Raw genomic sequence first — 27,127 nt, 5'->3', positions numbered from 1 at the left:
TCGATTTTTTAAATTTTCAAATTAATTTCAATATCTATATATAATTTAATATTTAATAAATAAATTTGATATATCAATAAATTGCTATTTTAAATTAGAGGATACAAAAACTCGAATTTTTAAAATGAAAAAATATGAGAATATTTAAATATTCGAATATTTAATTAAGTGATTAATAACTTATCTTAAATTACTCTTAATTATTTAAAAAGACTGTTCTATAATCTAATTTATTATTTTATTTGACAAATTTATAAGTTTTTGTTTTGTATTTAGAAAGGTTTAAAAAATCCACTCGATCGTAATAAATCTCTATAAAAAATTTTTATGGTATAATACACTTAAATATACCAAAAAATTATGTTATAATTATGTTATAATGTAAAAAATTAAAATTTTGAAATCATCAAGCATTCAAATATTTAAATGCTAAATAAAAACTTTACTAATTTCTTTTGATTAAAAAGACTGTTCTGTATTCTAGTCTAATTCGCTATTTTATTTTCAAAAAATTTAAAAAATCCAAATCAAATTATGGAAATTTGAATTTTTAAATCATTAAAACGATATTCAGTCTTAATTTTCGTAGTGTTATTTTTTATTTAGAAAGGTTTAAAAAATCCACTCGATCTTAATAAATGTCTATAAAAAAATTGAAATATGAATATTCGATTTTTTAACTTTACAAATTGATTTCAATGATTTACTTTTTATGGTATAATACACTTAAATATACCAAAAAATTATGTTATAATTATGTTATAATCTAAAAAATTAAAATTTTGAAATAATCAAGCATTGAAATATTTAAATGCTAAAAACTTTACTAATTTCTTTTGATTAAAAAGACTGTTCTGTATTCTAATCTAATTCGCTATTTTATTTTCAAAAAATTGAAAAAATCCAAATCAAATTATGGAAATTTGAATTTTTGAATCATTAAAACGATATTCAGTCTTAATTTTCGTAGTGTTATTTTTTATTTAGAAATATTTAAAAATTCCACTTAATTATAATAAATCTCTATAAAAAAATTGAAATATTCAAGTATTTATATTTATAGTATTTAAATGCTAAAAAATTGATTAATTACATTTGATTAAAAAAACTGTTCTGTAATCTAATCAAATTCGTTACTTTATTTTCAAAAAATTGAAAAAGTTCAAAATTAAATTATGCAAATTCAAATTTTTGAATCATTAAAACTATATTCATTCTTAATTTTCATAGTGTTACATATAATTTAATATCTAATAAATAAATTTGGTATATGAATAAATTATTATAAAATTCAAAATATAAAAATATTAAAATATTCGAATATTTATTTAAATTATTAACTTACCTTAAATTACTGTTAATTTTTTTAAAAAACTGTTCTATAATCTAATTTGCTATTTTATTTGACAAATACAAACATTTCAATATTCAAATATGCGAATAATTAGAAAATTCCAAATATTTCAGACTCTTAGTTTTTATAATATTATAAATTTAATTTAATATTTAATAAATAAACTAATTGCTAAAATTCGAAATATGAGTATTAAAATACTCGTATTTTTAGAAAGAAAGTATGCGAATATTTAAATTTTCAAATATTTATTTAAATACTTTAAAATTGAGCTTAAATTACTTTTAATTAGCTTCTATAATTTATAATAATTTATTTTTTATTTAGAAACATTTAAAAAGTTTACTCTAACATAATATAAAGTCGAATATGAATATATGAATATTCGATATTTTAACTTTTCAATTAGATTTTAATGTCTCACTTTTTATGATATAATACAATATACCAATAAAATTCTAATTATAAATATTTAAATATATAAATTCTTAAAATGAATATTCAAGTATTAACCTACCTCAAATTACTTTTTACTTTAAAAAAAAATACTATATTGTAATGTAATTTACTATTTAATTTGAAATTATTAAAAAAAAACCAACAACTTAATATGCAATAAATTTAAAAGAAATAAAAATGGTGTTCCAAATTTCTATTATTATTATTTATATTTTATTTGAATATTATTTTTATAAGTTTTGAAAATTTTTATGATAAAAATGTATTAATATTTATTAACTTAATAATTTAAAAAAAATAATAATTTTAGTATTCCAGTTGTAGTATTTTAATTTTCTAATAAATAAATTTATGAATTTCAAATTATGAATATTCTAATTTGTGAATTATTAGAATTGCAATTCCAAAATATTAATATCTATACTAACATACCCGTAATTAATTGCTTAAAATGTAGTATGGCACAAATTTTAATTTAAAAGCACATTTAATATATTTTATTTCGTCCAACATCCTTACAACGTAAAATATTAAACTATAATAAATCATTTATTTTAAATAAATTAAATAAAATTAATCTACCGTTACAATGACTAAATGGGTATTTTTAATTTCAAATTATGAATATTTTAATTTGAGAATTATTAGAATTGCAATTCAAAAACATTAATATTTATGATAGCATACCCTTAATTTATTGCTTAAAATATAGTATGATAAAAATTGTAATTCAAAAACACATTTAATATATATATTTCGTCTAACATCCATACAATGTAAAATATTAAAATATAATAAATCATTTATTTTAAATAAATTAAATAAAATTAATCTACCATTACAATGACTAAATGCGTAAAAAAATGTTTCAACAGATATCACAAAACATATTAGACAAAACGCGATTATAATTATTTGGCGTGGATGTGACTTGGACGCAATTTCCACTTGCATTGATAGTGACATAGTAATCCAGAAATAATGGGTTTCCAGTCGTGACGCTGATTTCGATTCCGGATGGCGTGAATTGCAATACCGTATGCCGTTTCATGAAAGGACCGGGAGATTATCGAATGCGAAGATGCGATGCACACACGAATTAATATTTGTGTGGGATGCGATCGAAACACGAGTTCATTAAGTAGGTCTTTATTGATTACAGTAATACGGTGACGAAATTGTCCCTATTGTTCTGATCGTCCGGTTCGTCTTTGTGGCCGCACATGTGTCTGAAACATTTTTTGAACGTTTTGTCGTCGTGGTAGAGTAGGTAGAGCATGATTAATGGATAACTGAAGCCTAAGTAGAAGCTGAAGTACTCTAAGGACATGTGGGTTCTTCTGATGATTATTTGGCCGAACAACAGGAACCAGTTTAAGAGCCAGGCTAGGAAGTACCAGCTGACGAGTTTAAGAATAAATATGTCCTTCTCCATCACGACGTTGGAGAAGTTCTTTTTGACCAATCTAAGTACATGTATCAAAATGATGGTGACGAACACGAAGAAATAAGTCAGCAAAAACATGATGGCTGATAAGGGAAAACTGATGTCGTGCAAACACAAACTGACAGACAAAAATCCAAAGGCCAAAATAACTATCCAGACGGTGAAACATACGAAAACCGCTGACTTCTTAAACTTAATAAAACAATTCTGAGTGCCGTAAGTCATCAAATACCAATCGACCAGGGTGACGGCAACGAACAACAAATTCCCGCTCATAACCACCAACAAACTCTCGAACATCAAACACAAAACCTCCTCGGAAATGAAACCAATCACCGACACGTTCATGCTGACGGGAACGATGGGCAGCACCAAAAGATTGCTGATGCACCAGTTGAGGAGGTACAGATTGACGTGCGTCCGCATCTCGTCGTACTTCAGGATGACGTAGATGATCAAACAATCGGCCACGGCGGCCAGGATGCACAGCACGACGAGGGGAATCGTGTACATGTTGACGTGGTCAAGGTAGACCTCTTCGTCCGGGTCGAAGGTGGTGTTCGCCGTCAGATTTGTGATGTCCATCGTTTCTGCAAAAATACGGCATTCAGGTCGTTTTCGAATAAGGAAAACGGGGACGGCCTCGGCGCTAATTGCGAAGCGTCGCTTGTAAACATTGACTAATTAACTAATAATTATGAATAATGAGTCTTACCTTATGTGTGTTAGTACCATGTGTCTCGAAACGGTTTTGTTGCACGTTCAAACGAATTGTGGCTAATCCCACATGATGAATTAATCTAGTTAAAGATGGCAATTGGATTAATTCAATAATGGGTACTCGGTACAAACGAGTGCCGGATGTAACAAGCGCCATTGTTCAAAGTTACTCAAAACACCAGAAATGTTGTTAAAGTGGTTTCGTGTTTTGTACTTCAAAACATATTTTTTTCTGTAAATTTCATTCTTTTTTACTTATAATTTACGTGTTTTAATTTCCTGTTTGTTTGTTTAATTTATGTTATTGTTTATTGGACAAATATTAACAATTCTAATGAAATATTTAAATATTATGTATTTATAAATTTCATAATTGTTCCAAAATTCAATCAAGATTGTGTGAAGTTGTCGAAAGCATATTATTATTAATTAATTAATTAATTGATATTATTTACTTCCATATTTCAAACATTTTTTTTTTGTAAATTTTCCTAATTACTAATTTATAATTTATGAATTTCCTGTTTTTCATAGTTGTCTGTACAATTTAAGTTTTAGTTGAAATTGACTTTAATAAAAATGTGACATTTATTAGATAATTGACATTATTCTGTTTAAATATTTACTTATATTAATAGATGTTCTAATAATTGTAAAATTAATTAATGACTGTTGATTGACAATTATTTTTTTTTGTTGTAAAAAATGTCAAACTTCTGTATTTTTAGTTATTTGATATTAAGTTTATAATTATCGATCTCTTCCACGTTTTTGACTTTGAAGCATGCATTTATCAATTGTTTAATTTGTAATTTACTTGTTTTAATTTCCTGTTTATCACTCGTATTGAAAATAACAATAATGTAAAAGTAACAACCATTTATTACAGAATTAACTAAATTCTTCTAAATTATATAATTATATTACGTATAATCAATTGCATACGTAGTACAATATTAATTAATATGTATAACTTTTTATCGACAATAATTTTAAATTTATTGAATGCGTTTATAGAAATTGTGAGGTGTTTTATTTACTTCAGTTGTAATTGTAAAATTATCGATCTTTGTCATGTTTTCGACGTTAAAATATATATTTTTAAATTGTTTAATTTGCTTATTTAACATTTACATTTACAATAAAGTGACAACCGTTTATAATTGACAATATTCTGATAAAATATGTATTTATTATCTAATTATAAATTTCATATTCATTATAAAATTAATTAATACAAATGATAATTGATTGTCAATTATTTAAAAGTTATTAAATTCATTTATGAAAATAAAATCATATGTTATAATTTTAACTCTTTTAATTACTTAATAGCAATTTTAAAAGACCTCCTTCAAGTTTTTATTTTTTGTAATTGTTTTAGTTGTTTAACTTGCAATTCATTTGTTTAATTTACCTATTGTTCACATTTGTTCTAACTATTTTTGTCGATTTTAATGGTAATAATAAGTGGCATCTCCTTTTAGATAATTGACGCCAATATCAAATATTTTATTTATGATTTTTTAATTTCCCTTTTAACTATTTGACAGTAATTTTAGGTCCTTCTTGTTTTAGGCTTTTAGAAACAGGCTTTTGTAAACTTTTTAACTAGAAAATTCCGTATTAAAGTATCCAATTTTTCACATCTGTTTGCACATGTTATGAAATTGTTGAAATTGAGTATAGTAATAAGGAGTCAACTGCCCTTTAGATAATTGACACTTATTATTTATTTACCTCAGTTAATTTATAATAATTTTTGAATAATCGACTTGGAACATACTTTTAAACTCATAATTTACTTGTTTAAATTCCATATTTTCCATATTTATTTGTGCAATTTATGTTTTTGTTGTAATTCACGATAATAAAAAAATGACAACAGTTTATTAAATAATCTTCTAATTTACTCAAATATTTCCAATATTAATAAAGCGACAACCGCCCTTTAGATAATTTTGAAGAACATTGTTCTCAGATATTTTAGTTTTTTTAATATTAACTTAGTTTTTGATAATAATTTTAGAATAATTATCCCTTTTAGTGTTTTAGACTTTGAAATACATTTTTAAACTTGTAGTTTACTTGTTTAAATATCCTGTTTTTTAACTTACGTCTGCACAATTTGTGTTTTTGTTTAAATTGACGCTAATAAAAAGCGATTTATTAAATAATTACCTAATTTACTTATTCTATACTAATAAATTTCAATTAAGGTGAATAGCAATTGATTAACGATTCTTAAATGCATTTATGAAAAATGAATGCCATTATATATTTATTTAAATTTTATTCTAGTTAGTTAATTAATAATAATTTTAAAATATTCGTGTTTTATATTTTAAAACATATTTTTGTAAGTATTTTAGCTGTTTAATTTATAATTTACATATTTAAATATTCTGTTTTACATATTTGTTTATGTTTTTATGGAACTAATAAATAACAACCGTTCATTACATGATTGACAGTCTTCCCAAATTCATATATATATAAAATTAATTAATATAATTAATATTATTACTTAACGATTGTTTTTTAAATTTTTCAATTTTAGACTTTGGAACATATTTTTGGAAAAATTTTTAACTGCTTAATATATATTTACATATTTAAATTTTCTGACACTGTTCTCAAATATTTCTCATAAGTTTTAAATTTATTTTCTTTAATTATTTGATATTAATTTTAAAATAATCGATGTCTTTTCTATAGTAGTCTTTAAAACATAACTAGTAATTTATTTGTTTAGTTTTCTTTACTATTTATCTCAACAATTAATGTTTTTGTTGAAACTGCAGTAAAAATAACATCTGTTTATTAAATAATTGAGACTAATAATATTTTTTTGTTAAAAAATTAAATTAATTAAAACATATAATTTCTTTTAATTGATTGATATTAGTGATAAATTAACCAAGATCTTCTAGAATTTAAAGCAAATATTTTAACAAATTTTAAATTTAATTTGTTGAATTTGACGCTAGTGAAAAAGTAGCAACCATTTATTAGATAATTGTCATTGGCACTTCTCAAATACTATTTTGTAATAACAAAATTTACATTCATTATAAAATTAATTAATACAATTAATGGCAATTGACTGACGATTATTTTAAAGTTTATCAATAATTTTAGAATTAAATTACCTCCAGAATTTGAATAATATTTTTTGTAATTTTATTTTTTTGATGTTGAATATTATTATTCTGATCCATTTTATAGATAATTAATTGAATTCTTATAAACTATTTAATTATTATGCAATAAAATTAATTAATTAATTAATAATTAATTAATATGTGTAACGTTTGATCGATTATAACTTTAAAAGTATTGAATGCATTTATGAAAACTGAAAGGCAAAATATTATATTTCCATGACATTTAATAGTTCATTTGTTATTGAAGTAGTGAATGTTAATTATTACTGATAATTTTATCTCTTTTAGTGTTTTGATAATGATTTTAATGTTATTGACCTCTTCAAGGTTACGTTATAATTGAATTTTTGGAAATTAGATACAACTTTTCAACGAATAAAACATTTTGTATTATATACGAATAAATAATATTTTTTTAATCTAATTTAAATGACAAGTAAAATCGAATAATTAATTTTACCATAATTACAACATAATAAAAAAGTTAGTTGACGAGTACTATATTAAGAAATCGTTTAAAATCACTGTTACGAACATATTGATCAAGATGTGGATCACTTAACATTGAGAATTGCTCGAGACAAGCGGCTAATTATCGTTAGCCAAAGGAGGGCAAAAAATCCGAAGGACAAGGTTAGGCGAAAATACCAGTTCCCCGGAAAAAAATTTCATTACACGGAATTTTTTATTTCTGGTGCGAAGCAAATTACGAACACAGTCGCGTACTCCTTCAGCCGGTCGACGAATACGCGTGCCGATTAAGAAACTGTTACGACACAGATAATTGTCGTACATTGACATTCCGGTACATCATTGTTACGCGCCAACTATAATATCATTATCCAGTTTTTCGATAAGGAGTGTTCATTAGAAACCGTTGGTCTCAACAACGCAACAGCGACGTCCGTGAGTACTCCGCTTCTTCATGCGAGAACTCATTAAGTTCCTGGTGTTTAGGTGAAAATGAAGGCACAGTTCCACAATTTGACGCACCTGTTCGAAAAGGTGGTGTACCACATTGACAATGGAACGTTCGTGGTCGCCGGTCACACGACGGAAACGTTCCTGACTCAACTTGCCATCTTGCTGGCGGCGACGCTCAGCTTCGTCTCCAATCTGGTGATAATATTGGCCAGTTGGAGGAGTTGCAACACCCTCAACACAAACCTCAACGCCCTGATACTACGCATTTCAATACTCGGCAATCTCGTTCTTTTCCTTCAATCCTTGATCGTCTTCGAAGAGGTGGAGAATTTGCTCAAGACCAGCGAGAAGTTGTACAGTTTTTGTGAGGACCTGTGGTCAGTGTTCATGATGGGGATTTTCTGCTTCATGCTTCTGATTAAAGTGATGTGGTTCACGCAGATTTACTGTCCGAAGAAACGCGCCCTTCTGGACAGATATTACAGTGGTGTCGTTTGGGGGGTTTATCTTTTGATGGGTGTGTTTGCTGCGTTACACGTCTGGGACAGTTTCAATAGAAAGTTGAATTCGTTTCCCCTAAGCTTTTCTATTATTTTCGCCTTGTTTTACACGATGCTAATTCCTGCTTTGAATTTATATCATCTGTGTCATAAAAGGAGTTACAAAAAGTATATACAATATTCAGTCGATTATCTAATACCAAACGTGTTTTTGATTTCGTGGTTACCGGTTGCTTTCAACATGTTGTTCGCTTTTCATTATTTTAGAATTTTTAATATTACTAGAATTATAGCTATTTTAAATGCATTTTATAATTTGTTGATTTTGTATTTCCATGATCAAACATACAACGTTGCCATTAAAAACCTATTTCGATGTAGAGGTAAATTGGACCATCCGATTATGGAGGAAGTTGATGTTTAAATAAAAACGTATTTGTGTATAATTATTATAAATGACTGTGATAAACATATAATTTTAGTGTAAATAAAGTAGTACAGGAACATGTTTGTCTAATTTCAAATTAAACTTTTCGAATTAAATCATTTTGTTCAAGTTTAAATCAATTTATTGTCAAATCATAAAATAAAGAAGTGTAAAAGCAAACAAAATATTTATTAAACAATGCATAAAATATATAAAAAATAAAACACAATTAACATATATTAACTGCGAGACTCAACATCCCCATTTGAAAATCTTATGGGTTCATCAACAAATTCGTCATTGTATCTGTCACATTTCAAAGTAAAAATATTTTTAAGAAAAACTTTATAATCCTCATCACGTTTATACAGAATGATTAAATTAAATATCGAGTTGGAAACTGCGAAGAAAAAAGTAACCATAATGCCAATAGTATGGAATCGGAATAAGGAAGAAACGAGAGTTACAACCAATACAGAAAATTTGCAGAGAAAGAAAAAATTGCTCAAAACATAGTTAATGTTACCAAACGGCCTTGAAGTGCTTCTATTCAATTTCCGTCTTATTACACTGATAATATTTATAATAAGCATAAACAAAAAGTATACCAGAAATCCTAGAATTGAAATTAGGAAACTAATAGATCCCATGTGAAAATGTGTAACACAAGACCAAACGTGAAAGCCCATAGAAAACATCCCGATACAATACACGAATATGATCAAAAAAGTCATGTGGTTGTTGATTTTAACAAGCATAGTCGGATCGTGAATGTCGTAGTACCAGTAAAACGTAAGCAAAACAACGAATAGTACTTCCACTAGCAACAACGTGTAGCATAACTCTTCGATGACGCAAACAATTTCGTGGTACCAGTATTGGAAGGTGCCTTTAATGGACAATCGGAAGATCACGGGATGTAGTGCCTGGAATGTTGCGTCACAAATGGTCCAGTGGAGGATGATAATGTTGGATTTTCTGTTACGCAGCCTTCTATATTTGGCTATGGCGATGATGATGACGAAATCAGCAGCCAAACAGATCAAGGAGAGGAGAAAATAAAGATCCAAACTTAACGTCCAGTACCAATTGATGGGCTCTTGGTACTCATCAGTTGTTGGCGCTTCGGATGTTCCAGGTACTGTAGCCATCTGCAAAAGAAAATTCTTTTATTGCTACTTTTTAAAAATGTTATGAGTTTATTGATCACCAGTTACTACAAGCCATATTGGCAATTGTTTTGGAATTAAATTGGAAGTTGAAGTAAATTGGACAGACCAATAATTTGGGATTAAATAATGTTTTACCAGAACATATTTGACCAATTTCAAATTCTGTAAATATAGGTAAATTGTTAATCAAAATAAAAGATTGTGTTCAAGTTTCAAATATTTTATTACCACTAACAAAATAAGAAAATGCAAAAACAATCAAAATATATATTAAGCACACCATAAAATATAAAAAATAAAACCCAATTAACACGTACTAACTGTGAGATTCGCCACCCCCATTTGAAAATCTTATGTGTAAGTACATCAACAATTTCGGCATTGCTCTTCTTCATGCGAGGACTCATTAAGTTCCTGGTGTGAAAATGGCACATTATTATAAATGACTGTGATAAACATATAATTTTAGTGTAAATAAAGCAGTACATGAACATGTTTGTCTAATTTTAAATTAAACATTTCGAATTAAATCATTTTGTTCAAGTTTAAATCAATTTATTGTCAATAATAAAATAAAGAAGTGCAAAAACATACAAAATATTCATCAAACAGTATACAAAAATGAAACAATTAACACATATTAACTGCCTGATTCAACACTCCCATTTGAAAATCTTACGAGTTCATCAACAAATTCATCACTGTACTTATCACATTTCAAAGTAAGAATATTTTTAAGGAAAACTCTGTAATCCCCATCACGTATATACAGAAAGAATAAATTAAATATGGAGTTGGAAACTGCGAAGAAAAAAGCAACTATAAAACCAATAGAATGATGGCCAAACAAGGAAGAAACGACAGTTAGAACAATTATGGAAAACTTGCAGAGAAAAAAAAAATTGCTTAAAATAAAATTAACGTTACCAAACGGCCTTGAAGTACTTCTGTTCAATTTCCGTCTTATGAAACTGACAATATTTATAATAAGCGTAAATAAAAAGTATACCAGAAAACCTAGAGTTGAGAATAGAAAACTAAAAGATCCCGTACTAAAAGATATAACACAAGACAAAACGTGGAGGCCCATTAAAAACAGACCGATACAATACACGAATATGATCCAAAAAGTCATTTGGTTGTCCATTTCAACAAGCTTAATCGGATCGTGAATGTCGTAGTACCAGTAAAACGTTAGGAATACAACGAATAGTATTTCAAACAGCAACAAGGTATAGCAAAATTCTTTCAAGACGCAAAGAATTTCATAATACCAGTGTTGAATGGAGCTTTTCATTGATAGTCGATAGATCACGGGGTGTAATGCCTGGAATGTAGCGTCACAAATGGTCCAATGGAGGATGACAATGTTGGATTTTTTGTTTCGAAGCCTTCTGTATCTGACTAAGGCGGTGATGACCACGAAGTCAGCGGCCACACAGACTAAGGAGAGGAGAAAGTAAAAATTCAAACACAATATCCAGTACCAAGCAGTGGACTCTTGGTACTCATCGTTTGTTGGCGCTTCGGAGGATTCGAGTACCATGGCAATCTGCAAAAAAAAAAAGTGGAGTAACTCTTTTTTTAAAATGTTATGTGTGCATCATATGTCAGGAATATTATGTTAAGTTAAGTAAAATGGAGAGACCAATAACTTTGGTATAAAAAAGTTTCGCTAAAACAATTTTGTCCTATTTCAAATGTTGTAAATAAAACAAAACTGTTCATGAAAATAAAACATTGTGTTGAAGTTTAAAAAAAAGCAAACAAAATATACAGTAATCAATCCATGGAATATAAAAAATATAACACAATCAAGTCATATCAATTGCGAGATTCTACACCCCCATTTGAAAACATTGTGGGTTCATCAACAAATTCGTCATTATGCCTACCACATTTCAAAGTAAAAATATTGTTAAGTACACCTTTATAATCTTCATCACGTATATACAGAATGATTAAATTAAATATGGAGTTGGAGACTGCGAAGAAAAAAACAACCGTAAAAACATTAGAATGAAATCGTAAAAAATAAGAAACGTGCATTATAACCATTGCGGAAAACTTGGAAAGTAAGAATAAGATGCTCAAAATAAAATTAACATCACCAAACGGCCTTGAAGTATTTTTGTCCAATTTTTGTCTTATTATACTAACAATATTTATAAGAAGCATAAACAAAAAGAATACCAGAAACCCAAGAATTGAAAATAGGAAACTAGTATATCCCATGTGAAAATCTGTAACACAAGACCAAACTTGAAAGCCCATTGCAAAAAGGCCAACACAATAGACGAATATGATCCAAGATGTCATCTGGTTGCTAATTTTAACAAGCTTAACTGAGTCATGAATATCGTAGTACCAGTAAAACGTGAGGAGAACAACGAATAGTATTTGAACCACCAACAACATGTAGCAAAACTTCTCGACAGAGCAAACAATTTCGTGGTACCAATATTGCGAGGTGCCTTTAATTGACACTCGAAAGATCGTGGGATGGAGTGTCTGGAACGTTGCATCACAAATGGTCCAATGGAGGATGACCATGTTGGATTTTCGGTTGAGCAGCCTGTTGTATCTGACTATAGCAGTGACAAGCACTAAATCAGCAGCCAAACAAATCAAAGACAGGAAGGAATAAAGATTCAAACAAAATGTCCACCAATCGATGGGCTCATGGTACTCAACGTTTGTTAGCAGTTCGGATGATTCTGGTACCATGGCGATCTGTAAAGAAAATTTCTTATATTGTTTTTTTTATTAAGTGGAATAACACTTTTAAATATTTTTATTTTACTAATTATAGAACATTATATTGAGACAAATAATTTTGGTATGAAGTTTTTTTTAAAACATTTTTGTCCAGTTTAAATGTTCATCAAAATAAAACATTCTATTCAAGTGTAAAATATTTTATTGTCAATAATAAAACAAGAAAAGTATAAAAACAAACAAAATATACATAAATCAGTACACAAAATATAAAAATATGAGCATACATAATTAAGTCATATTAACTACGGGATTCGACATCTCCATTTGCATATCTTATTGGCTCATCAACAAATTCGTCATTGTATCTACCGCACTTCAAAGTAAAAATATTTTTAAGGAATACCTTATAATCTTCATCGCGGAAATACAGAATGATTAAGTTAAATATGGAATTGGAAACTGCGAATAAAAACGCAGCCATAATTCCAATGAAATGGAACACAAATAAGGAAGAAACAAGACATACCACCAACACAGAAAACTTACAGATAAAGAAGAAGTTACTCAAAATAAAATTAACGTTACTAAGTGGCCTAGAAGTGCTCCTGTTCAATTTCCGTCTAATTGCACTGACAATATTAATGATAACCGTAAACAGAAAATAAGCAAAAAATCCTAAAACTGAAATGATCATACTGGTCGGCCCAAAGAAAGAGTGTGCTACACAAGCCCAGATGTGGATGCCCATCGAAAACAAGCCGAAACAATATACAAATACGACAGAAAACGTTAGGTGGTTGCCAAGTTTAACAAGTTTTATGGGGTCGTGTATCTCATAATACCAGTAAAACGTGAGCAGAATAACGAATAGTACTTCAATCATCAGCATCGTGTAGCAAAACTCCTCCAAGATGCAAACAATTTCGTGGTACCAGTGTTGAAAGGTGCCTTGAAGTGATAGTCGAAAGATCACAGGATGTAATCCCTGGAACGTTGCATCACAAATGGTCCAATGGAGGATAAGTATGTTGGATTTTCTGTTCCGCAGTCTTCTGTATTTGACTATGGCAATTATGATCACGAAATCAGCTGCCAAACAGATCAAGGAGAGGATGAAGTAAAAATCCATAAATAATATCCAGTCCCAACTAAAGTGTTCTTCCGACATATCGTTTGTTCTGTCATCAGATGTTTCGGATACCATGATGATCTGTAATTAAAGATTCTTGTATTGTTTGGCTATGAAATGGAATAAACATTCGAATAATCTATGTTGTGTTCAAAATAAAATTCAAAAATTATTCTTATTAATTTATTGTATTCACAAAGAAAAAGTACTTTGTCATTGATTATGAAAACACTGTAGGGAAGTAAAATAATTGGTTAGACAAACAATTTTAGTTTAAATAAGGTTTTACAGTTGTAAATAAAGTTGAACTGTTTATCAAAATAAAACATTGTTTTCAAGTTTAAAATATTTTATTGTCTATAATAAAATAAACAAGTGCAAAAATAAACAAATTATACATTAATCAGTCTATAAAATATAAAAAATGTATTCATTCTGATACATAACTAAATTATATTAACTGCGAGATTCGACATCTCCATTTGCAAATCTAATCGGTTCATCAACAAATTCGTCATTGTACCTGCCACACTTCAAAGTAAAAATATTTTTAAGGAACACCTTATAATCTTCATCGCGGAAATATAGAATGATTAAATTAAATATGGAGTTGGAAACTGCGAAGAAAAACGCAACCATAATACCAATGAAATGAATTCGAAAAATGGAACTAACGAGAGTTACTATCAACACAGAAAACTTACAGATAAAGAAAAAGTTAGTCAATATAAAATTAACATTACCAAGTGGTCTTGAAGTGCTCCTATTCAATTTCCGTCTAATCGCACTAACAATATTAATGACAACCGTAAACAAAAAGTAAACCATAAATCCCAGAACTGAAAACAACATACTTATGGTCCCAAAGAAAAGATTTTTCAGGCAAACCCAGATGTGAATGCCCATCAAAAACAGCCCGAAACAATACACGAATATAATCCAAAAAATCATGTGGTTGTTAATTTTAACAAGCTTAGTGGGATCGTGAATGTCGTAGTACCAGTAAAATGTAAGCAGAACAACGAATAGTACTTCAATCAGCAATAATGTGTAGCAAAACTCCTCCATGATGCAAACAATTTCGTGGTACCAGTGTTGAAAGGTGCTTTGAAATGATAGTCGAAAGATAACAGGATGTAGTGCTTGAAATGTTGCATCACAAATGAACCAATGGAGGATGAGTATGTTGGATTTTCTGTTACGCAGCCTTCTGTATTTGGCTATGGCGGTGATGAGCACGAAATCAGCAACCAAACAGATCAAGGAGAGAAGGAAGTAAAGATCCAAACTTAATATCCAGTACCATTCGATGAGCTTTTGGTCTTGGTACTCATCCTCTATTGGTGTTGTATGTTCAGTTATCATGATGATCTGCAATGAAAAATTCTTGTACTGTTTTTTTATGTTCTGGAATAAACATTCGAAATTATTATTATTAATTTATTTTATTCGTAAACGTAAAATACTTATGGAAAATTATGGAGAATATATTTGTCTTATTTAATATTGTGTAAATCAAACATTATGTTCAAGTTTAAAATATTTTATTGTTAATAATAAAAAAGTATAAAAATAAACAAAAGGTACATTAATCAGTCTATAGAATATAAGTCATATATGTATAGTAACATATATTTAATACATATTAAATACGAGATTCGCCATCTCTATTTGCAAAAGTTACTGGTTCATTAACAAATTCATCATTATACCGGGCACACTTCCAGGTAAGAATATTTGTAAGGAAAATTTTATAATCGTCATCATATATATACAGAATGTTTAAGTTAAATATGGAATTGGAAACTGCAAACAATACCGCAAGCATAACACCTATAGAATGGAATTGAAATATGGAAGAAACAAGAGTTGCCACCAACACAGAAAACTTACAGAAAAAGAAAAAGTTGCTCAAAATAAAATTAATATTACCAAATGGGTTAGATGTGCTCCTGTTCAATTTCCGTTTAACCAAACTAACCGTATTCATGATAAGCGTAAACAAAAAATAAACCAAAAATCCTAGAATTGAAAACATAATACCCATATGCCCGGTGAAAAAATGTGTCGCACAATTCCCTATGTGGATGCCCAGCAAAAACAGACCAAAACAATACACGAATATGATCCAATGAGTCATGTAGCTGTTAAATTTAACTAACTTAGTGGGATCGTGAATTTCGTAGTACCAATAGAACGTGAGCAAAACAACGAACAGCACTTGAACTATCAACAACATGTAGCAAAACTCCTCCATGACGCAAACCATTACGTGGTACCAGGATTGGACGTTGCTTTTAGAAGCCAGACGAAAGATCACTGGATGTAGTGCCTGGAACGTCATGTCACAAATTGTCCAGTGAAGGATGAGCATGTTGGATTTTCGATTGCGCAACCTTCTGTATTTGGCTATGACTGTGATGAGCACGCAATCAGTCACCAAACAAATAAACGAGAGAACGAAATAAATATCAAAAAATAATGTCCAGTGCCAATTAGAGTTCTCCCGGTACTCAGTCTTTGTTGGCGCTTCGGATGTTTCAGGTACCATGGTGATCTGCAAAAAAAAATCTTGTATGGTAAGCTAAGTAAGTAAAACAAATATGCGAAGTATTTAAAATTAAACGAGAAAATTATTCTCATTACTTTATTATATTAACATCTCATCTCATAAATACATAAACAAATTTCTGCTGTTTTTAAATGTTATGGGTTCATTCATTACCAGTTATTACAAGCCTTAAAAATAGTACAATAAGTAAAAATACTTTGGTATTAATTATGGAAATCTAAGGGGAAAAGTACTAAGTGTTCTTATGTAGTAAATACTATTTTATTATATATTATTTACAATACTTAAATTAATTTAAATTTCTTTCCTACAGTTTTAAACTGTAATACTGAGTAATAAACTCTTAAATTTAGGAACAGCCTTTGATAATCCTAAATATCACAAAACAGGGTAACTTACATACTGTTTATAAACACTATTTCACTAAAAGTTTTGTACAATACTTTCACATTAATACTAAAATCAAACCAGATCACAAAACAAAATAATACTACTATATCAGTCATTGCAAAGGATTAAATCCACACTCAAAGACTCCCACAGGAGCGGAATAATCCCAGTCAGTATCTAGTTCTGACATTATCCATTTCCGGTTCGAATTCCTCCGGGTAATCGTCGGTCTTGCATTTCAGCACATGCTTGGCAAACAAATTAAAGTCTCCGTCCATTTTATACAGGACGATAAAATTGTAAATCGAATTGCAGGTGCTCACCAGCTCGAATATGAATACAAGAATGTCGGACGATTCGAACACTACTATAACTACCACAGAGATCAACAGAGGTACGTTGGATAATAGAAAAACATTGGTTAAAACATAGTTAACGTTGATTCCTGATTGGACTTGTGGGTAAATCCGTTTTTTGATCTCGTGAATGGTGTTGACAACCAGCATGAAAACAATAAAACCCAGTATGATTAGAAACAAAGAGGCACCAGAAATGCCCGCCATAATTCTCTTCGAAACGCAACTTTCCATGAACAAGACGCATATCAAGGCCGTTCCGACGTACAGCCCCAGAATCAACTTGGTCAGGTTTTTCTCCAAGCTCTCCAATTTTGCCTGGTTGTACTTCTGATAGTACCAATAAAAGGTCAACAAAGTGACAAAGAACAGAATGAGAAGCATCAACCCGTTTTCAATTTCCTCGATAATACAAAACAGCTCCTCCGGCACCCCCGTATCGTTCAGATCCAACCCCAATCGCAAAGTGCTGGGCTCGATGATCAGAAACAACGCGTCCACGATCGCCCAATTGAGGATGATCACGTTGGATTTCTTTTTGCGCAGCCTCCGGAAGTTGGAGATGATGAGGGCTATTAGGCCGTTGGCCACCAGCGAGAAGATCGAACATACGAACAAGATGGTGAGATTGACGCGCACCATTACCGTGTCTTCGGGCATGTACTCGCCCGTGTAGTTTAGGGTTGCGTTCATCACCTCCATTATCTAGAACAAAATTCGTTACTCAGTTCAAGGTGGTCGTGATGGAAATTAAATTTGTTTTGTGTTTTGCGTAAACGACCCGTTCTTTTTTACCTGGACATGGTTGTGTGAGCAGTTCACCGCAAAATGTTGCCAAACGCGCAAAATAATTTAATTTGCGACACACTTGTAGTTCATGCCTCGATGTTTATTACTGGGACTACTATTACCTCAACGAGTCGATTAATTTGATAAAAATCGAGATTTTTTTATGGAATACATTTGAATGTTTAATGGGGATGTTAATTAATTTTTTCTGTCCGATTAACATACTAATAGAACAGTCTGCACGTTTCAAGGTGTGTGAACTGTTGTTTATTTAGAAAATTATTGTTTTCGTGAATCTTGGCACCAAATATGGAAACACAAAAAATTTAATAATCTAATTATTATTATTAAAAAACATATTTAATAATTTAGGTAATACTCAAATTCATTATTTTTTAATTTTTTGTTTATTTTGATTTCTAATAATTTGACAATTTATATATTATATTTATATTCGTGCATATTTTGAAATGAATAATTTTTATGTTGTTTATTTAAAACATTTTTGGTGTAAAAAATAATGTATTCAAATGCAATTATTCATGCAAATTTACTTCAAAAAACAACCTAATGCATCGTAGTGCATCGTACTGCAAGTCACACGACTTATGACAATAAATACAGAGAAGATTAACAACTTCAAGGTCGTTCTGAAACCAGTACTAACGAAGAAATTAAGCAATATCTTGTGCAAAATTCTTGTACAACATATTTGAAAACAGGCCATTCATTAGACTGGTATGAACAACAATTAAAGAGGCTTATTGCAAAAATTTTATCAAAAGCTTGAACACACAATAGACTCGACATTAATTAAGTGAACAAAAAAATAAGTGGACTATGGCAATTTTCTCCAATCTGGAAAATGAATTAATTGATTTATTGATTTTCTTCAGAACAAAAAATATTTCTTTTTACTTGATTAAAATGATGATTACTTTGTTGAATAAAAGTTATTATATAGGAAATTATGTTAAATATAAAGGTTAAAAACATTAATTTTTATTCTGCAATTATTTATAAATAATTAAGGAGAATGTTGCAGAATTTCCTGAATTTCGGAAACCAGTACTAACGAAGAAATTAAGCAGTGTCTTGTGCAAAATTATTATATATTATTTACAATACTTAAATTAATTTAAATTTCTTTCCTACAGTTTTAAACTGTAATACTGAGTAATAAACTCTTAAATTTAGGAACAGCCTTTGATAATCCTAAATATCACAAAACAGGGTAACTTACATACTGTTTATAAACACTATTTCACTAAAAGTTTTGTACAATACTTTCACATTAATACTAAAATCAAACCAGATCACAAAACAAAATAATACTACTAAATCAGTCATTGCAAAGGATTAAATCCACACTCAAAGACTCCCACAGAAGCGGAATAATCCCAGTAAGTATCTAGTTCTGACATTATCCATACTAACGAAGAAATTAAGCAATATCTTGTGCAAAATTCTTGTACAACATATTTGAAAACAGGCCATTCATTAGACTGGTATGAACAACAATTAAAGGGGCTTATTGCAAAAATTTTATCAAAAGCTTGGACACACAATAGACTCGACATTAATTAAGTGAACAAAAAAATAAGTGGACTATGGCAATTTTCTCCAATCTGGAAAATGAATTAATTGATTTTCTTCAGAACAAAAAATATTCCTTTTTACTTGATTAAAATGATGATTACTTTGTTGAATAAAAGTTATTATATAGGAAATTATGTTAAATATAAAGGTTAAAAACATTAATTTTTATTCTGCAATTATTTATAAATAATTAAGGATGGATGTTGCAGAATTTCCTGAATTTCGGAAACCAGTACTAACGAAGAAATTAAGCAGTGTCTTGTGCAAAATTCTCGTACAACATATTTGGAAACAGGTCATTCATTAAACTGGTATGAGCAATAATTAAATAGAGGCTTACTCCAATAAATAAAATAAAAAGTTGGACAAATGGACTCAACATTAATTAAATGAGAATAACAAAATTAGGCATTTGACAAATGATAATTCTCTTCTTGTATGTAACCCAAATCATATTGTTATATACAATAAAAAATAAGTTGACTATGGCATTTCTCTACAATCTGTAAAAAGGATTGATTGATTTTCTTCAGGTGCAAAAACAAAAAATATGTTTTTACTTGATTATAATGATGATTACTTTGTTGAATAAAAGTTATTATAAAGAAAATTATGTTATTTTAATGACAAAGGTTAAAAACATAAATTGTTTATAAACTATTAAGTACTAACGAAGAAATTAAGCAGTGTCTTGTGCAAAATTCTCTTACAACATATTTGGAAACAGGCCATATATTTAACTTTTATGAGCAACAATTAAATAGAGGCTTATTCCAATAAATTTCATCAATGAGAATAACAAAATTGGGCATGTGACAAATAATAATTCTCTTCTTGTATGTAACCCAAATCGTATTGTTATATACAATAAAAAATAAGTTGACTATGGCATTTCTCTACAATCTGTAAAAAGGATTGATTGATTTTCTTCAGGTGCAAAAACAAAAAATATTTTTTTACTTGATTATAATGATGATTACTTTGTTGAATAAAAGTTATTATAAAAAAAATTATGTTATTTTAAAGATAAAGGTTAAAATCGTAAATTATTTATTCTGTAATTATTTATAAACTATTAAGTACTAACGAAGAAATTAACCAGTATCATGTGCAAAATTCTCGTTTACACATTTGGAAACAGGCCATTCATTAAACTGGTATGAGCAATAATTAAATAGAAGCTTATTCTAATGAATTTTATCAAAAAAATAAGCAAATAGAATCAACATTAATAGAGTATAACAAAATTAAGCATGTGACAAATTAATCCTTTTCTTGCACGCAACGCAAATAAGTCTTTTATTGATCGTATTGTTACATGCAACAAAAAATAAGTTGACTAGGGGAATTATCTTCAGTCTGGAAAACGGATGGAAGTTTGTAAACTTAGTGGAACATACTTAAGAAAACCTTAATTCAAGATACGTTATGACCAATGTATGGTAAACTGCACGTGAAATTTTACATACTAACTCTCTGTCAAAAGGTCAATCTAACATATTTCTGGCAAATTAAACAATTTATGAAAAATTTAAAAATGAGACTATTTCATTAAAACTTCAAACTGTTCTCCATATAACGTAATATTTTTTTTTTTTCATTGCTCAATTTTTTACTTAATAAACAGTTTAATTCGAAAGTGGAGATCAAAAATATTCAGTATTTTCCATGTGATAATTATATAATTTGGTCATTTTCCAATTTTTTACTTAATAAACAGCTTCATTCTAAATTGAGGTATGGTAAACTGTATGTGAAATATCACATATTAACTCTACCAAGAGGCCAGTCTATTTGTGACGAATTGTACAATTCCAATATAGTCATCACACTTAATTCTAATGTGGATATCAAAACTGAGTCCAGATATTTTCTATGTGACTATTATATATTATGTTATAAAATTGTGATCGACATTATTATTTGATTTGCACACTTTATTAATAGTTTTTATCTTTAAGTTACTCAAATTCATTTCTTATCATTTTTTCCGGATGTTATTTAATAATATGATATATTATACTGTTCTGAAATTGGTATTCAAAACAAATTTATTTTCTGTATCCGGCAATAAATTGATATTATAATCATAATAAGCCAATATTATAATCGTCATTATTTCGTTGCTATTTTAAAATTATTTTAAAGGAAAGCCAGATATGAATTAATTGACAAAATTATTTACTATATTTTTATGTCACAATTAAATTTAAAATCAACGCATATTTTTTAGTTATTTTAAGCTTTATTTTATAATTAAATAAAGCAATTTATATTGATGAATAAAATCAGGTATGAACAGTTTTATTTTATGAATTTATTTCGTTCAATTATTCGCTATATTTATTTTTAATAAAATTTTATGTTGCTAACAAAATTAATCACCTAAACATTAAAAAATATATATCAGTAATAAAGCTTTTTATCGTTTATTCTTTTAATTTTATAAATAAACAAATTATTAGCTTAATAACAAATAATTGTGTTCAATCATTTAAAAAATTATATTAAAAACTTTTACTTAATGATAAAAAATATATTTAAATTAGTATTGTGATAACAATTTGAATTTGTTACAGCTTTTAGCGCTTAAAAAAATTGTAATAAGATCAGATACAATTTAAAAAAAATGACAGAATTTAGGAAGTGATGTTAACACCTACTTAATGCTTCCATTGAAAATATAATTAGCGTAATTTGGACTAATATAAATAAAACTAAACTAACTTGTTATTTCCTGTTAGTCATGGAATAAACATTAACGTCCAAAGTGTATCAAGTAATTACAGTCTTATCGTAGCACAATTATTTCCCATAATTATTAGTTCAACAAGTCTATATACATAATTTGACTGGTATTTAAAAGCATAACATGCACAACTAAAAATTAATCACACCAAAGCACGTTAGTAAAGGAAGCAAAAAGGTAAATATATTCAGTCCAACATACCTTATAAAATAATCGTGAGTGACCAAGCGTCTGTACACAATTAGTAACCGTAAACCATCACCATCACCAATTTAAACGCACTCACAACAAAAATCCACGTAGTATCAGATTGCCCCAAGTCCAAGCCTATCCGGTTACTACCAATGAATCTGTAAACGAACCTGGAGACATCGATACTAAACCGAGTCGTCTATTCTCAAGGCCGCGGAAAAATGCCTCGAATGTGTAGGATAATTGGGGTGTTTAATAATTTCATTTGAGTGACGCACGCGAATACTCCACCCTTTTGTTTTACGGTTCGTCGGTCAAAAGCTTGAGTGAAAAATTCGCGAAACTACAAGGACAAAATAAAATGCCGACTCCGGCGACATGGAAATTCTAGGCTAGAAAAATGATAGATACGCAACACTTACTTGCCAATTCTGCACCCGAACCCGAAATCAGCCATTCAAATTTGTTTTCGTACCTGATATTTAAGGTGGTGTTTACCTGGAGGTTTTCCATTGTTTATTGTTATGACTGTCGTAAACGCAGATTAAAATAGAAATAGAATGGGGGGTGGATAATTGAAGGGAGGCTGTATTAAATTTCTTCTTGTTGACGTTCATTTTAGCGAAGCGCCAAGATTTACTTAAAATTACAAATATTTGATCGCCATTCCAGTCCGAGAAAACAAAACAAATAAAGCTGTCCTTGACAACTTGAGTTTGTTAATAATTAAATGCGGTACAATATTAAATCGATAAATCCATAAGCTGATGAGTATTTGCGGTTTAGTACTTTATTATTCTGCAATTATTTACAAATAATTAAGTGGCCGGAGTTGCAGAATTTTAATTTTAGTCATAAAAATATGCATAAAATGTAATTTTTATTCTAAAATTAAAAACAACAAAATGCAAAGGTATTAATTTTAAAACAATTTATATTTGTTATTAACTGAGAGGCTGGATGTCATGGAATTTTTATGTCATACAAAAGTGTGCAAAAGTTGCTTCCAAAATACTATTTCCATTATAGTCAGAAATAACAAAATCACTTTGTATTTTTATTTTATTATTTTTAGTATTTTTGACTCATTTTTGTACATTTTATTGTATTATTAATTTTAAAACAATTTATATTTGTTATTAACTGAGAGGCTGGATGTCATGGAATTTTAATGTCATACAAAAGTGTGCAAAATAGAATAGAATAAACAAAATGCAAAATGAATTTTTATATTTATAGTATTTTTTCATCCAAAGTTTTTTCTTTAGATAAATTTTGAAAATCTTTTTATTTATTAAGTTTATTATTGAATAATTTTACAATTATAAAAATCTTGTGTGTTAATTTTATAAAAGTGTTCATAATTTGCTTCCTAAATACAATTCTCATTCTAAATTTAGAAACAAAATACAAAATGAATTTTTATATTTTTAGAATTTTTGACTCATTTTTGTATTGTCAATTTTTATCATCCAAAGTTTTTTCTTTAAATAAATTTTGAAAATCTTATTATTTATTAAGTTTATTATTGTATAATTTTAAAATTATAAAAATGTACATAAAGTTTACTTCAAAATACAAATTACATTCTAATGTTAGAAACAACAAATTACAAAGTGTGTTTTTGTAGTTTAGGAATGTTTAACTCTTTTTTGTACAATTTAATGACAATTTTTTACCTCCACTTGTTTGTTAATTTTATTAGTGTGCAAAATTTGCTTCCTAAATACAATTCTCATTCTAAATTTAGAAACAACAAAATACAAAATGGATTTTTACATTTTTAGAATTTTTGACTTATTTTTTAGTGTCAATTTTTATCATCCAAAGCATTTTATTTAAATAAATTTTGAAAATCTTTTATTTATTGAGTTTATTATTGTATAATTTTAAAATTATAAAAATGTACATAAAGTTTGCATCAAAATAGAAATTTCATTCTATTGTTAGAAACAACAAAATACAAAGTGTTTTTTTATAGTTTAGGAATGCTTAACTCTTTTTTGTACAATTTAATGACAATTTTTTACCTTCACTTGTGTGTTACTTATATTTCTCCACAAACATTTTTTAAATCTTTATTATTAATTTTAATTTTAGTATTTAAATCTTCTTAATCGATTAGGTACCAGAAAAAATAATTAAATTTTTGTCAATTATTAGCATAATTTTAACATTTTTACATTTAAACTGTACATACTATTTGAAAGTTTTTTATATTCTTTCTATCTACACTATTTTTTTCTACTTAAATCAACAGAAGAGGTATGTCACACCAAGATGGTATTTGAGGAAGATGTTGTAAGATGAGTAGTTGCTCAATTTTGGTCTAGACCGTTTTTAAAATGTGTCAATGTATGTTTTAAAGATGAGCAACGACAAGGTCGTTCTGCAACCTGTACTAACGACGAAATTAATTTGCTTAAGCAATATATTGTATAAAATTCTCGTACAACATATTTGGAAATAGGCTTGCCATTTAACTGCTTACAAGAGCATTGAATTTCATCAAGAAGTTGGACAAATGGATTCCACATAAATTATGTCAGGATAATAAAATTAGGAGTTTGACAATTGCCAATTTTCTCCTTAAACACAACGGAAATGAGCTTTTTATTGATCGTATGGATTAGTTACAACTCTCGCCAGTATGGATAATGGATTGAAGTTGGTAAACCTGGTGGAAAAGTATCAACCCAAGAAGTATTTTGATAATGGTAACTGCTGGTGACATTCCAAGGGATTATTGCTAATAAATTGATTCATGAAAAACAAGTAATTTTGAGTAAATACACAAAATGTTTTTAACCAAATGAAAAGACGTTTAGTTTCTTTGTCGCACTTGCAAGATTAGAGACTCAAAGGAAGCTGCAAAATATTAAGTGGAAAGTTCTACCTTGTCCTCCATATTGTCCAGATATTCTCCATGTAACTATTATTTATGTTGGTCATTGTCCAATTTTTTACTTAATTTAATAATAAAAAGGAGGACAAAACTGAAGTTAATCTTTTCTTCAGTTATTGATGTGACATAAAATTGCTTATGGAATGTTGACATATAATGTTGGTTATTATGGTGTCTATAAGTTATTATACAAAAAGCTACATTATTATAAACTTTAATGATAAACCGTAAATTACTTTTTCCGGTACTTAATATTATTTACCATATAATTATTCATATTCAACCGTTTTTTTATCAATTTTTAAACAATGTGATACCAATTGCATACAATACGCAATTGATATTCAAAACAAATTTATTTACTATATCCGAGTGATAAACCAAGGCTGTAATCGACATTATTTCGTGCCAGTAAACGTTACGATTTAAAAAAAATAAGTCCTTGACGTTTATTTATCCTTAAACGATTTCCGCTCTTTATTAACAAACAGTATTTGCCCATACATTAATGCAAAAAATATCTTTATTATATTAATATTAATATTATTTCAAAAATTAATTTTAATGTGTGACAGGAACTTGATAATTTCCGTAACTTGTTTCATTTTTGTTCTGTATTTGACATTGAGAATTATAAATATACACTTGCATAAGCTTCCTCTCTTGAAATGTGATAATTATAATTCACTAAATTTAGGTTTAATCAATGTTTATATCAGCTTTTCCATTTTTACTAATGTTTACCCGGTAAATAAATTAATAATAATAACCAATGAATAATTGTGAATATGAATTTTAATTAATAAATATCGGGAAATTTCATAAATTTCAAATTAATGCAAATCAACCGTTTAATTGCGTTTTATAGGATTCCATTAAACGTGAACTGCCTTTAATGAATTCATAAACACAACTATTTACTGAAAATTTAAACAACCTAAATCGAAAATTAGACATCAAATTGACGGTTGTCTTCGGTGCAATTAATTGTGCAAAGCTTTAATTAATATTGAATGTTTTATTAATTTCCCCGCATAATTAAATCAATCAATAGATAATTTTAATCAATTATTATATGTAATGCGTATGTTGGTTGGCACGTACAAAAAAACAAACACCCCCTGATTAAATTCTGCCAGCAACAAATTAATTCGTCGGCGCGATCTAATTAATATTTCAACGGTCACAAATTTACGTACGTACGTTCCATTAAAGGTCACATCAGCAAAAATCCAAAATTAGAATAAAATCCTTACCGGGTTTTTTTTTTGTTTATATCGGGAAACGTTGTAACCGGCAAAGTTTAGCACACCGACGCGACTTAGTCCGTACTTTTCAGACACATGATTCGCCAACCAAACAACAACCAATAACCGAGTGAATAATCGTTGATAAACAAAATATCTGTCGGATTCTCGCTAAACAAGTCTCATGCATGCGCTCACAAATCTGGTGTTCCAATGCGGCTGAAGGTTATCGCCGCCACACTTTATCCAGGCCTGGCACCAAAATTTAACGTTGTTTTTTCCGTTTAGATTTGTATTTTGAGACGATA

The 27,127-nt window shown here is 28.5% G+C and overlaps 6 protein-coding genes across 12 annotated transcripts in view; 1 reads left to right on the top strand and 5 right to left on the bottom strand.

Annotated features, from left to right (window-relative positions):
- Window positions 1–27,127, top strand: part of LOC109599566 (somatostatin receptor type 2-like) — a 226,400-nt gene that overhangs the window by 151,539 nt on the left and 47,734 nt on the right. The gene's annotated exons all lie outside the window — the stretch shown is intronic.
- On the bottom strand, window positions 2,541–4,405 carry LOC109599568 (kappa-type opioid receptor-like). The gene is made up of 2 exons (XM_049967555.1): window positions 3,976–4,405; window positions 2,541–3,850 (listed from the first exon to the last, which is right to left on the bottom strand). Exon 2 carries the CDS (start codon window positions 3,843–3,845, stop codon window positions 2,970–2,972), a length of 876 nt encoding a protein of 291 aa, XP_049823512.1. The 5' UTR covers window positions 3,846–3,850; window positions 3,976–4,405; the 3' UTR covers window positions 2,541–2,969.
- LOC126264126 (uncharacterized) lies at window positions 9,169–11,717 on the bottom strand. The gene is made up of 2 exons (XM_049967551.1): window positions 11,445–11,717; window positions 9,169–10,149 (listed from the first exon to the last, which is right to left on the bottom strand). The coding sequence occupies exon 2, from the start codon at window positions 10,147–10,149 to the stop codon at window positions 9,238–9,240; it is 912 nt and encodes a 303-aa protein (XP_049823508.1). The 5' UTR covers window positions 11,445–11,717; the 3' UTR covers window positions 9,169–9,237.
- Window positions 13,076–26,960, bottom strand: LOC109599580 (uncharacterized). Its single transcript, XM_049967553.1, has 2 exons — window positions 26,831–26,960; window positions 13,076–14,102 (listed from the first exon to the last, which is right to left on the bottom strand). Exon 2 carries the CDS (start codon window positions 14,093–14,095, stop codon window positions 13,190–13,192), a length of 906 nt encoding a protein of 301 aa, XP_049823510.1. The 5' UTR covers window positions 14,096–14,102; window positions 26,831–26,960; the 3' UTR covers window positions 13,076–13,189.
- LOC109599585 (uncharacterized) lies at window positions 15,398–23,070 on the bottom strand. 2 transcript variants are annotated; one of them, XM_049967552.1, is made up of 2 exons: window positions 22,838–23,070; window positions 15,398–16,577 (listed from the first exon to the last, which is right to left on the bottom strand). In XM_049967552.1, exon 2 carries the CDS (start codon window positions 16,569–16,571, stop codon window positions 15,666–15,668), a length of 906 nt encoding a protein of 301 aa, XP_049823509.1. In that variant the 5' UTR covers window positions 16,572–16,577; window positions 22,838–23,070; the 3' UTR covers window positions 15,398–15,665. The 2 variants fall into 2 exon arrangements, with proteins under 2 accessions (XP_049823509.1, XP_019871156.2); XM_020015597.2 differs by lacking the exon at window positions 22,838–23,070 and adding an exon at window positions 22,677–22,810.
- On the bottom strand, window positions 16,627–22,768 carry LOC126264124 (uncharacterized). The gene is made up of 2 exons (XM_049967554.1): window positions 22,762–22,768; window positions 16,627–18,043 (listed from the first exon to the last, which is right to left on the bottom strand). Exon 2 carries the CDS (start codon window positions 18,038–18,040, stop codon window positions 17,153–17,155), a length of 888 nt encoding a protein of 295 aa, XP_049823511.1. The 5' UTR covers window positions 18,041–18,043; window positions 22,762–22,768; the 3' UTR covers window positions 16,627–17,152.

This window comes from Aethina tumida, chromosome 5, assembly GCF_024364675.1.
Source record: "Aethina tumida isolate Nest 87 chromosome 5, icAetTumi1.1, whole genome shotgun sequence".
Lineage (NCBI taxonomy): Eukaryota > Metazoa > Arthropoda > Insecta > Coleoptera > Nitidulidae > Aethina > Aethina tumida.
The sequence above is the reverse complement of the archived record's forward strand: the minus strand, read 5'-3'. Positions and strand labels throughout refer to the sequence as shown.

Bases quoted from the DNA above. Each gene is read 5' to 3' on its own strand.
- LOC126264126 (XM_049967551.1), bottom strand. From the start codon at position 10,149: ATGGCTACAGTACCTGGAACATCCGAAGCGCCAACAACTGATGAGTAC.
- LOC109599580 (XM_049967553.1), bottom strand. From the start codon at position 14,095: ATGGTATCCGAAACATCTGATGACAGAACAAACGATATGTCGGAAGAA.
- LOC126264124 (XM_049967554.1), bottom strand. From the start codon at position 18,040: ATGGAGGTGATGAACGCAACCCTAAACTACACGGGCGAGTACATGCCC.
- LOC109599568 (XM_049967555.1), bottom strand. From the start codon at position 3,845: ATGGACATCACAAATCTGACGGCGAACACCACCTTCGACCCGGACGAA.
- LOC109599585 (XM_049967552.1), bottom strand. From the start codon at position 16,571: ATGGTACCTGAAACATCCGAAGCGCCAACAAAGACTGAGTACCGGGAG.